The 13252-nt window shown below is 34.4% G+C and overlaps 1 protein-coding gene and 1 pseudogene across 1 annotated transcript; one reads left to right on the top strand and one right to left on the bottom strand.

The window, feature by feature from the left end:
- Window positions 1-693: 693 nt before the first annotated feature.
- LOC113874393 lies at window positions 694-2623 on the bottom strand (annotated as a pseudogene).
- Window positions 2624-8379: 5756 nt separating this feature from the next.
- LOC113874394 lies at window positions 8380-9519 on the top strand. The gene has a single exon (XM_027512616.1). The coding sequence runs from the start codon at window positions 8380-8382 to the stop codon at window positions 9517-9519; it is 1140 nt and encodes a 379-aa protein (XP_027368417.1).
- Window positions 9520-13252: the final 3733 nt, after the last annotated feature.

A 13252-nucleotide genomic window follows, 5' to 3' on the forward strand; every position in this document is an offset into this window, starting at 1 on the left:
AGCTTAAGCAAGTATTGAAGGGCTTAAGCAAATATGTAGAAAAACTGAAAAATAACAACTAAAATTGACAGACATGGATACACCACTTTTGAAAACAAAATACATTTGTCCTTTACATAATTGTTCTTGGCAAAAGAAAATAAAATGATTAAGATACAACAACTTTTAATTATTAATCAAGGATTGAAGAAGTTGTGTCATCCAAAGGTTCCTAAAAAAAAACATAAATCTATCAAAAAAAAAATTATACAACGAAGTGAGAGAAAGAATTAAATTTTCATTTTGAAATTTAATGAACTTGTGGTCAATAATGTAGTGAAACTAAATTGGTTGTTCAAAGCTTAAGAAAGATTAAGATGGAGGTGCTGAACAATATATGTCACAAGGTTCGAAAAGAAGACTGGGTTCATATATTTATCAAATAAACACCATATGGTTAATAAGGAATAAAAATTGAAAATGCATTGGTAAATTGATTAATATGTGTACCTCAGCATGTTGGTTTTGTAATTGACCTCTCTTTATCCTATTTCTTTTCCTTTTTCCTTGTAGTTCAACCCAACTGTTGAATAGTTTATATGTATTCCTCTTTAAGCTTGGTCGGTGCTTGAAACCTTTTGGGGTTATACCATCATTGATCATCGACGTAGATGCATCATTATCAATGTGACTGTCAACATATTGTGTTTGTAATTAAAGGTGTGAGATTTGATGACACACAACATTTAAACATTCATCCACTAATGTCGAGTATTCTTCTGAACTAAATATCTTTGATGCAAGTCTAATCATTTTAGAAGTAAGTTGTCTGTATCGTTGTGTAGTAGCAACTTTTGGATTCCCCTCAATATCTCTTCGTATGAAATTGTTTATAATGCCAAAACAACCTTCCTTTGTCCATCTCTTAAGGATATATTTTTCAGGAATAGCCTTGACATCATTTGCTTCAAATACCTTCAATGCATGGGAATAAAGCATACCAAATATTTCAAAGTTTTTACAGGTGCAAGAAATTGATTTTGAGACATTATCAAATGATACTCTGCATGATTTCTCTTGACTGACTGTAGTGATGACATATTCAAATATAAGAGGAGATTCAATCTTCTCTGAAATACAACATGCCAAGAATAAAGTAAATTCTTGTTGGAAAAGGGTGAATATAGGATGAGTGTAAATTTTTTCCATTTGTATCAAGATGGGAGATATCTCATATCTCAACATTGGTAGCTTATGTAGGGACTCATACTCACAAATTAGTTCATTGTAACGCTTCTCTTCAATTATACGTTTAAAGCTTTGAAAGAATTGTTTAATGTTAACACCAGGTTTCATAGAAGCTTTGAAATCAAAATTTAAACTTTCAGAGAGTTGAGTACTCCGCATCTCTAGGGTGACAACTTCTTTCATATAACATGATGCCTAATTTTCCTTTATGGCATAAAGTGAGTTCATCCAATTGTTGTCATGGACATTGTACTCTTGAACAATCTTAGTCCAAGCTTTCTCAAAGCTAGTGAAGGTATCAAAGTCATACATGTATTTTTTGAAGTCTCTTAAAAAATGACTTCCACCCTTCATCAAATTACCAAGGTGTTTGATCCCATTTTGCATTAAATGCCACGTGCACAAGGAATGATGTGTCTCTGGCATGACTTCTACAAGGGCCTTAGCCATGATCTTGCTCAGTAAACATAGTTAATGATTTTTTGTGATTATGTGCTTCTAAAAATGTTTCAAACAATCATTTAAACGAATCAGCCATTTCATCATATAACAAAGTTGCACCATAAATGAGGGTAGTTCTGTAATGGTTAAAACCAGACAAAAGGTCTATTTGCACGATTAGTGCAATATATAGTATCCAAAGAAACTACATCACCAAAATATGCATAGTCTAAAATCATCTTCGCGTCAACCCAGAATACATTTGTAATTTGTTCATCACAATCCATCTTATATGCATGAAAAAATGAAGGATTCTCTAACAACTTTTGCTGAAAATATTTTCATCACACAACTAACTTCTCCATAAACCATACTTCTTTGTCTTCTTATCTTCAAGTAATTCTTTGCATCCAATCGAGTATATCTGACATTGCATCTATTGCCTGCAAGTGTGCTTTGGAGTAGAAATGAGGACTTTTGTTGCAAACCAAATTCTTGAGCCATTTCAATCTCGTAAACTTGAACTTCACTTATTTTACCATGAGAAGCAAGCATGTGAGTTGTCTCCTCAAGTTGTAAGGGATGATTATGATCTTCTTATAAACTTCTCATTCTTCGCCAAAGACAATGCAATTCTTGCAGAACAATTTGTTCTTATTTCAGCTCTATGTTTAACAACTTGGCAATCTTGTTTCTTTCCTTTGCGAAGACCTTCTTTACAACAAACGTATCTACAAGAAGTAATAGCACCATCTTCCTTTCTCTTATTAAAATACTGCTTTCTAACTCCAAATTCGATCCTCCTACCATATTCAGTCCAAAAATTCCATGCTTGTTCTACATTATCAAACTCTAATTCAACTTTTGGCTTCCATTCCACAGTGTTTTTAGTTATGTCTTTTACCAAAAACATAAGCAAAAAATCCCATGTTGAACATCTCACATATTCCTCCATTTAGGATATAGCAAATGGAAAAGACTTAAATGTTAAAATGAAAAAAGATACCTGACAATGGAGATGGTTCCATGGTGAAATAAACTTCCTTTATCAATGTCTATGAAGCTCCAAGTTAGTGTATGTTGAATGTAACTTGTTTTGTTTAACTTTCTGCTTTGTACCAATCATGTACTTTTTTAAGAAAGAGCGTTTTAGGGGTTAAATGAAGCTTTTCTTCAAGCTTACGCCACGCATATGAAAGATTCACGCCAAAACGACGCTAGTTCGCTTAAGCATACATAGTCCGCTTAAGTGTAAGTTGTAATTTTTAAGCGACATATTTGTTAGGCAAATGTACCCATCAAGAAGCAATAAAGGATTCTAAAATAAGTTTCTGAAATATCGTCCCACAAAGATTGATTTCCAATTACTAAGAATTTTTTAATTCAATTGTTTGAGCCTAAAAGATGTGAAATTTAATAAGAACTAGAATTTAATTATAAAATTAATTATGAATAAAAGCAAATAAAACAATACACGTCTTGGTTAAACTTATAGGAGAACTTAGGACGTATGAGTTTTCTCATTCAATTCTTTATGTTATTTTTTCGTTTAGCTCTAAATTTTATTTCTTTGTGATTAACAATCATTCATACAAATACTATTAATGCTTAATGATCATGCATTATTAATATTCTTTTCTCTAAATTAATCATGCAAGACATTGATTAAAGAAAGCATAAAGCACCTACGAACTTGTTAATTTAATAACGATTAGAAGAGAAAGATTAGTTTAGTCCACCTAATCTTTTGTCTCGTTTTACCCTATAGATTCATTAACTAATTGAGGTACAATCGTCTAACTATATGATTAACTAGGATTATAATTATGCACAATAAAATAAAAGCTAATCACGAACGGAAACCAAATATAGACTCAAACTTCAAAATTCCATAAATTCATGAACAATAGTTCCCATAGCCCTAGCTATGGACTTAGTTATTCATGATAAATGAAAGAACTAAAATAATCATAAACAAAGTCATAATCAAAAGAAATAACAAACTAAAGTGTGAGATGAGTTCCTGGTCTTCAAGTACGACTGCTTGAAACTTCAAGTTCTGCCAAGAGAATGCCAAAGGTCCCGAGATGAGAAGTGTATCCGAGAGTCAAAGACAAAATATAAACGATGAAGTGAGGCAGAACTAAGAAGGGGAAGAAGGTGTGTAGAGAAGTGAAAAAAGTGTGGAGCATAAGGCCTCTTTATATAGACTATGTCCTAAGTTTCCAGTTGGTTGAACTCTATCTTTTCAAATTAGTTTTATCCATAATCAGAATCGCTCCAAATCTTCATATCTAAGTTTGAATTTTAAATTCAAAATTCAAATCCAGCTTCACATAGCACAACCAAGGACTAAAGAATCTAATTTTTATCTAAAATATCTTCATAATGCACTAATAATAACTTCCAACTAAACTGCAACAATTAATAACATAATTAGTGTAAATATATATAAATAGAGTTTAAATGTATAAATATAAGTAATAAAATATATCAAAATATAAACTTATCAACTCCCTCATACTTGAGATTTGCTTGCCTTCAAACAAAAGTCTTGGCTAACGAATAAAGAAACAATTTGAAACATATCATCAAAACAAGAAACCCAAAATAACAGAGATACAAATAATACAACAGTAATATCACCGAGTTAAAATAATCAAAAGGCATTTAAAATTTTATATTCTCTATCTTCTTGCTCGATCATCAAACTGTGATACTCTACTTTTTTCTCTCTCTCTCTTTCACTGTATAAGGATGAAAATAAAGAACGCTCAGTCCCTCTAAGAAGAAATATATTACCATAAGCTTAATGATAGACCAACTCTCCACTAAGTCAATTGAATGCAATGAAAAATCATGAGGTCTTTTATATGTTATAATGTGACCAAAAGGTTATAATAATTAAGGTGAGATAAAATGAAGGAAAAGAATACATAAGGGGTTAACTTAATTAAAATAATCACAAATATCCCCTAGGTTTATAAATGAAGCTCTTAGCGTATCACACAACATCTGAATCAAATACAGCAACAAGTGGAGGACAACAATCGGGCATATACACACATATACTACCAGATAGCGGCAAACCATCGAGCCTACACTAGCCTTAATGAATCTTTCTATCGCTTTATCCTATACCAGCATGTAGGAGAGACTTCAACATTTCCATGGCCAACCCCAGAGGATTTTGCAGTTGTAGTGTCATGACCTGGAAACACACCTTCCTTCCCAAATAAACCTAATACAAATCATGAAAATGGTGGACCGCAAGAAGAGGAAGCAGAAGAAAGGGGAGAAGGAGAAGGGGAAGTAGAAGAAATGGAAGCACAACTTGATCATGAAGGTGGTGATGGGAAAGGAGATCACATGGAGGACGACCAGCCTATTCATGATGATGTTGCTTTAGAAGATGTATGGTCATCTCACAAGGACATAAAATGCATTCTGCTTCTGGTTCCATCATACAGTTTTCAGGTTAGCTTGGGGGAGGATTGTTTTGAATTAAATTGTAAACAACAGAAAAAAATAAAGAATAATTCCAACGAAATATGAACTTCAACCAATTCAAGATCTCAATCACTACAATGCAATTCTCATTGTTACAAGAATACAATTCCAATGAATTTTCAATCAACACCAATTCAATTTGACATTAACAATTCGAAATCTAAATCTAGATTATGAATTCGATCAAAACAAAAACTGCAATCGAAAATCCAATGCTCTAACAAAATTTAGAATAATTGATTGATTGAATTAGGTGAATTCATTTATTTCGAATATGAAATTCTCATTCTCTGTTTAGGTTGCAAACGAAAATTCAATATCATGAAAACCGTAATTATCCTAATCAGAAAAAGAGGAGGAAGGGAGAGAATTCGATAGAACCTAATTTGAAACTCCAATGCAATGTAGTTCTTGAAACCTTGAACTGATTAATGGATTAGCCTTGCGTCATGATCATGCTTACTTCGGCCAAAACCAGAAAACACGAGAAGATGAAATGTAGAGAGACGAAAATAAAAGAGAGGAAAAGAAAGAATTTAGAATAGAGACTTTTTGAATTCTAAAAAATGAGGGAAGAGATTCCGTACATGAAGTCATAACCTCCATTTAAAGACAAAATAATTAGGCTTAATTAAGGCCCAACTCCCTAATGAGGTTCCTAAACACCTAACTAAGTAATATAAAAAATACAATCAAATTCTGAAAATTTCAGTGCAAGGCCACAACATTGTGACGCAATTTTGGGCCTGAAGATGCTCAAACCGGACTTTTCTCCTAACAGAGAAGTTGTAGATCTCTCTCTTATCTTTCCAGGTATACAAATTTTGTTCAATTTTGAGTAGTGTAGCTTCAGATATGGTCTTTGCAAGAAACTGTGTCAAAATAGGAAATTATGGCGGAAATTAAGAAAGATTTACATTTAAATCCTAAATGACCTACTAACACAAATCTAAACTAACACATAAAAATAACACACTAATGAGACTCAATTAAACAAAAAATATGGAGAGAAAGATGTACTAAAATATGACTATCACCCCCCAATACTCGTTTAAGCTCAAAATGTTCGCTTAAGCCATTTTATAATAGCTTAAGCTAGTTTATCAGTCCAAAAAAGCATTCTCTCTGCATTATTTTTATTCGCTCAAGCTAAAATATATCCACTTAAATTATTGGTTCATCTGCTTAAGCCAAGCCATGCACGCTTAAGCAAAAGTGTAATCCTGGGAGGTATGCTCTTTGTTTTTTTAGGCTTAAGCCATTAAGATATTGCTTAAGCTCATTATTTACTCGCTTAAGCCTTAGAAATGTGCGCTTAAGCCCACAACTCACTAGCTTAAGCCAAATCAAGCATTCTTAAGCAAGTTTGTAATCTTAGGAGGTAGGCTCTCTATTATTTTTTGCTTAAGCACCTATATTTTAGCTTAAGCACATTAAGCACTTGCTTTAGTTCATTGTTTCGCTCCATACATGTAGTACTCGCTTAAGCCTTTATTCGCTTAAGTTAAGACATATGGACTTAAGCGAAAATTGTAAAATTCGCTTAAGCCTTGTCAAATTGCTTAAGCTAACGAAGAACTGCACGTGCAGTTCCCACGTCAGCTGCACTGGATTCGTATCCGATAAAATCATGTAGCACTTTTTATACTCTTGGAAACTCCACCTCTTATTTACTATGTTGTGACACATTTCTAACCTTCCTAATTTATTGCTTCATAATACATTATTTCCATTTTTACTTTCATTTGAGTTATTACAGTGTGGTCTAGTTAATTTTCAACTGCCCTTACTCTATACATTATTATCTTTTTCGGCTGGTAATTAAGTATTATTTTAACATTTTTTTTTATAGATTAGATTATATCTACTCCTATTCATTGTTTTTGAAGAAACTCAATTATTCAACTAGTATTACCTTGAATGTTTACAAATATGAGAATTTCAGTGTGGTATTAGTGTAGCATTAGTATTAGGACAAGCCTTTCCATTTCGATGACTTGGTGAAGTTGGGTCACAAACTTTCTTATTGCTTCTTTTTGCATTTGGATTCCCTTGAATATAAATGTATTAGATAAAGTCAGATCTTGATAAAATGGCTCTAAGATTTTGATAATTAGCATAGTATTAATATTTAATTGTAAAGTATGAGAATTGAATTTTGCATAAAATTATAAATTTACAATGTGAGGTTTATATACCTTAAACTCTTCAATTATAATGATTAAATTTTGTGCTCAAATTTTTTTAAAACTCTTATAAGAGCTTTCTCCTATATCTTACAATAGCAACTGAAGAGTGCATGAACATGGCTAATGCATAGTCACTTCAAATGAGTACCAAAACTCTAAACCATGATATAATGGTAAGATTTAATTGCAAGATATGAAACTTAAATTTTATATTGTAAGTATGAAATTCTATTGTAAAATTTATAAAACCTCAGATTCTCCAATAAAAAATAGTTAGCTTTTGTGACATAATTCTCTCAATTTTTTAAACATTATGATGGCTAGCTAATTTTCACCATTGATGTCCTCTTTTCAAGTAAAAACACATTAATTTAGCAAAACAATATATTAATCTTGCTTCTTCCTAATTAAAGGCCTTCGAGCACAATTTTGTTTTTATCACAATCACTTCTTTTTTATATGTTCTCTTTGTTTAACCCAATCATAAGCCTATAAAAAGTCTCAAACCCCAAGATTCTCAGCTTTGCGAATAACAAAAATGAAAATACATGGTCACTTTTTTTTTATTTGACTTTTATTAGAAAAATAGTTTTTCTATTATTTTTTTAAGCCTCGTCATGGATAATTATTAATCAAAAGTACTTGTTATGTTGTTAATATTTTTGTCATTATATATGTATAAGTCATCATATTTTTTCTTGTCTTGGATTAAAAATAATTTGATTTGTTATATTTCATGTAAAATTTTTACTTAAATTCTTTTAAAGTGGTATCGCAATTAGTGTTTCGAAGTAGCCGATAACTACCATGAATACTTTCCAAGGGTTTGTCTCTATTAATGGAAAAAAAAGGATGAGGGACCCTCTGTTCAAGAAGAAGATTTGAAAGAAAGATCTATGAAGAAAGTCAAAGTCGACAATCCTTTGCTTATTACTCAAGAACCAATGGATGATGCTATTGTTGCGGTTAATGAAATGGAGAAAGAAGATCAATTCACAATCATGCCTCTTATATGGCTTCCCTTATGCATAGCATCAGTGATAAGTCCCAAGGAGGTTTTATTAGTGATGATGAGGATCTACCGAAGAATAAATGGTATAAACAGGATGAGGATATGAGGGGGGAGGAGGAATTCGATCCATGCCTAGAAATTGAAGTGTTGCAAGAAGAGTCCAAAGAATGGTGTAAACCATGGAGAGGCTCCCTGATTGTGAAAGTTTTTGGGAAAAGAATTCATCCACGCATATTGGAGAACAAGTTAAAGAGGGATTGGGTAAGGGCTGGATCCATAAAAATCATTGACTTGCCCAGGGACTATTATATTGTGAGCTTCACGGATGAAAATGATTATAAGCATGCACCCTATGAAGGACCTTGGAAGGTTGCTGACCACTACTTGATCGTTCAAAGGTGGAGGCTGTTCTTCTTGAAAACAGAACAAAAGGTACGAAAGATAGCGGTGTGGGTGAGGATTCCAGGTCTTAATATGGAGCTTTATAACACAAATTTTCTGAGAAGAGTTGGGTCGAAGATAGGAACCATGTTGAAGGTTGATCAAATAACATCGATACATTCTAGAGGAAGATTTGCTCGTATTTGCGTTGAATTAGATATACGGAAGAAGCTAGTTCCTCAAGTTAAAGTTTGGGGTGTTGCGATGAATTTGGAATATGAGGGTCTCCATCAAGTTTGCTTTAATTGTGGTCGTTATGGTCATAAACAAGAGTGGTGCTCGGAAAAGAATCTAGATCCTCAGGTGGATCCAACGGTGGTGCAACCAGAGGAGGGAGCCATGGAGATGAGTTCTGTCGGAAACAATTTGGGAAATACAACGCAAATCAAGGAGAAAGATGTGATGATTAATAATAATGAGTTGATTACGCTGTCTAGTGCTATTGAGAATGGAAAGAATCTTCCCAAGGAAAAAGAAAACTCGTTCAGTCCTTGGATGCTTGTGAAACGTGCGGTTAGAAAAAAGGAAAGAATCACCACGCAAGGAAGAGGAGTTAATTACACAGGAGGAAATAAGGGTAACCAGGCCAAGGGATCACGCTTTAATGCTTTACATCAAGAAGAATCTGAAATGGATGTTGAGGAGATTATGGTTGAAACGGTCACTGATATGCATGAAGGCCATGTTGTCCATGTGTAACATGAGGAGAGTGGCCTCACTCAAAATAATAGAAGAAATGAGGCCAAGTCTAGTAAAGTTAAAAGCCCATTGGTGGCAAGAATCCTCAACAAAAGAGTGGGAAATATATTCAAGCCCAACCTTTTGAAAAGAAAATTAAATCCTTAGAGAAAAATAAGCCCAACTCCATCACTCCAACTAGTGTCCCTGGCTCCTCTAGGAAAGAGACAGTGAACTTTTCACAACATGAAATCACCGCCGAACAGAGAGAGAAGAAAAGAAAGGATGAGCCAAACTCTTTGCATCTCATGAAGATTTACGAAAAAATGCACGACAACTCTCTGGATCAATTCGCGGTTCACACTATCCTTCCTAACAGAGATGCCATCAACTTCATTCAAAATCATGCTTCTACAAAAGGTACAGTAGAGAAGCCGCTAGACCCTCCAGACCCATCTGCAACCCCAAATTCAAACATGGAGATAGAAGTTTGCAACGACTCTAGCGGATCCATAAAATGTGACAAAGAGATGATGGTCGCACGCTGTAGTGGCTCTAAGAACCAAATAGGTACTCATGAACTTGTTATGTTGGAATTGTAGGGGTACTAGCAGTAAGAGTTTTCCTAGAATTATTAGAGATCTTCGTAATATGCATAGTATAAATTTTGTTATTCTGATGGAAATGCATACTAGTGGTGAAAAGGCAGAAAAAATTATTCGAAAAATCGGGTTTGATGGTTCTACTGTTAGTGAAGCTCGTGGCTATACAGGTGGAATTTGGTTTCTCTGGGACACTAATTTTTGGAAAGTTGATGTCATTTCAAAGAAGTTTCAGTATGTGCATTTACGGGTTCAGTGGGGTAATAAAGATCCTTGGTTTTTTACAGCAATTTATGGTAGTCCTCAAATGCATTCCCGAAGAGCTGTTTGGAGTGATATTCAGGGTATTCATAGCACGGTTCATGGGCCTTGGTGCATTATGGGCGACTTCAATACTACTCTCCATTCCTACGAGTGTAAGGGAGGTAATACTAATCGCTCCAATAGTGATAGTGCTAGATTTCAGGAGGTCATTAGAAATTGTGATCTTATCGATGCTGGACAAGGTCCTTTTTAATATGGATTGGAGGGTTATGCATGAATGTATGACAATGTACCATCTTCCTAAATTGAAGTCAAACCACAACCCTCTTTGCCTGGTTTTCAGCGAGGAACAAGGTCTAAATAGAAGAAGGAGACCCTTCCGTTTTCTGGCTTTATGACTTACGCATCATGAGCTATCCTCAGTGGTTAGTGCTTTCTGGAATTCAGGGTCTTCATGGGGAGAAAAGATTATTGCTACTCAACAGGGCCTTCAGAAATGGAACCAAGAAGTTTTTGGTAACATCTTTTATAAAAAGATGAGGATTATGAAGAGATTGAATGGTATTGAAAGAAATCTGGCCGGTGGTCGCAACAGTTTCTTGGAAAAACTTCAAAAGAATCTGTGGCATGAGTATGATAGGAATCTCATCCAAGAAGAAATTTTGTGGTTCCAAAAGTCCAGGTGCAAATAGATTAAATATGGTGACCGGAACACAAAGTTTTTTCATGGTACCACTTTGGTTAGGAGAAAAAGAAATAAGATAGAATCATTGCAAAATGAGATGGGAGATTAGATTACTAATGCGGATCAGTTGGAGGTGCATGCAATGAATTATTTTAAAGACTTTTACAGGAACAACACGGGTTATGACAATTTTTTCCTTCATAGGGCGTTCCCTCCTCTTCTCGATCACCAACAACGATTAATTAACAGGGACATCTGTGATGAGGAGATCAAACAGATGGTTTTTGCTATGGGTGGCTATAAAGCGCCAGGCAAGGATGGTTTGCAGGCTATTTTTTACCAGAGCCAATGGGATACGATAGACCCTTCTCTTTGCAGGTTAGTTAAAGATATCTTCCTTAATCCTTCTAAGATTAAAGAGATTAATGACACGCTGATTAAGCTGATTCCTAAAATTGAGTTGCCTGTCAATATTAAACAGTTTAGACCTATTAGTTTATGCAATGTCTCGTATAAAGTGATTACAAAAATGTTAGCTACTAGATTTCATAGTATAGTGTACCATATTGTGAGTCCTAACCAGTGCAGCTTTGTTCCGGGGTGCCATGGGAGTGACAATATTATCGTTGCTCAAGAAGCTATTCATACCATGAGGAAAAAGAAAGGTAAAAAAGGTTTCATGGCGATTAAAATTGATATGGAAAAGGCATATGAAATGCTGAAATGGGATTTTGTGATTGATACGTTGCGGGATATAGGGATTGGTGACTCCCTTATTCAGCTCATCTGGTATTGTATCTCTTCCTCCTCTATGAATTTAATTTGGAATGGTGAAGTGCTTGATTCCTTTACCCTTGAGAAATGTATTAGGCAAGGAGATCCTTTATCTCCCTATCTTTTTGTCTTATGTATAGAGCGTCTTTCTCAACTTATTCATGTTGCTGTTGAAAATAAATTTTGGAAACCTATCCAGTTAGCTCGTGGTGGACCACAAATTTCCCATCTAGCTTTTACAGATGACTTAATTCTCTTTTCTGAAGTTAGTATGGAGCAGGTGGAAATTATTATTGCTTGTTTAGACTTATTTTGTAGAAGTTCAGGAAGTAAAGTTAATAAAGATAAAACTAGAATTTTCTTTTCCAAAAATGTTCATAATAATGTTCGTCAGCAGGTTAGTGATGCCTTTGATTTTTCAAAGGATTGATGATTTGGGGAAGTATTTAGGTATTCCTCTATTTCACAAAAGGGTTTCAAAAAGTACTTTTCAGTATGTTATTGAGAAAGCTAACAATAGAATGAATTCTTGGAAAGCAAAATTCTTTCCTTTGCAGGTCGCCTTACTCTAACTCAATCGGTCCTTGGAGCTTTGCCATCTTATGTTATGCAGACTTCCTTGGTCCCTAAAGATATCTATAAAAAGCTGGACAGCGTTAGCCGATCGTTCCTTTGGGGAGGTACTCAAGATAAGAAAAAAATCCACCTTGTTAAATGGGACAGCATATGTAGATAAAAGACTTTTGGAGGCCTCGGCCTTCGCAAAGCTAGGAATCTGAACATTTCCTTCATGATGAAGCTTGGCTAGGGCCTTATGATGTAGAGGGATGCACTTTGGGTTCAAATAATCCGACATAAATATAAGTGCGGGGATGATCTAATTCTGATAATAAAACAAAGAGCAAATGATTCAAATACTTGGAAGGGCATCTGCAAAGGATGGAACTAGGTGAAGGATAACATTATTTGGAGGGTTGGAGATGGGAAAACAATTCGTTTCTAGAAAGACTTGTGGATAAAACAAGCAGGGGTGTTGTTAAATCATGTTACTTATACTATAGAAGATCTAGATCAGGAGAAAAAGATTTGTGAGCTTGTTTCACCGTCAGGAGCTTGGGATATTGGTTATATGACAGGTAAGATCCCCCAAGATTTAATTAATTATATTATTTCTTATATGCCTTCTTCTATTGCAGGTGAGGAAGATGGCATTGGCTGGAATCTAACAAATGATGGTTGGTTTTCCATCTCCTCCGCTTATACTTGTACGGATGGCCAGGAAGGAAATGAAGAGTAGATGATTTTTAAAAAAGTTTGGGCTTGGCCAGGACCACAAAGGATCAAAATTCTGCTTTGGAAGATCCTTAACAATGCGCTACTGACAAATGAGAATAGAAGGAAAAGATCTTTGGTTCAAGATGGAACCTGT

Source organism: Abrus precatorius, unplaced genomic scaffold (genome assembly GCF_003935025.1).
Source record: "Abrus precatorius isolate BTA unplaced genomic scaffold, Abrus_2018 Scaffold8, whole genome shotgun sequence".
Classification (NCBI taxonomy): domain Eukaryota; kingdom Viridiplantae; phylum Streptophyta; class Magnoliopsida; order Fabales; family Fabaceae; genus Abrus; species Abrus precatorius.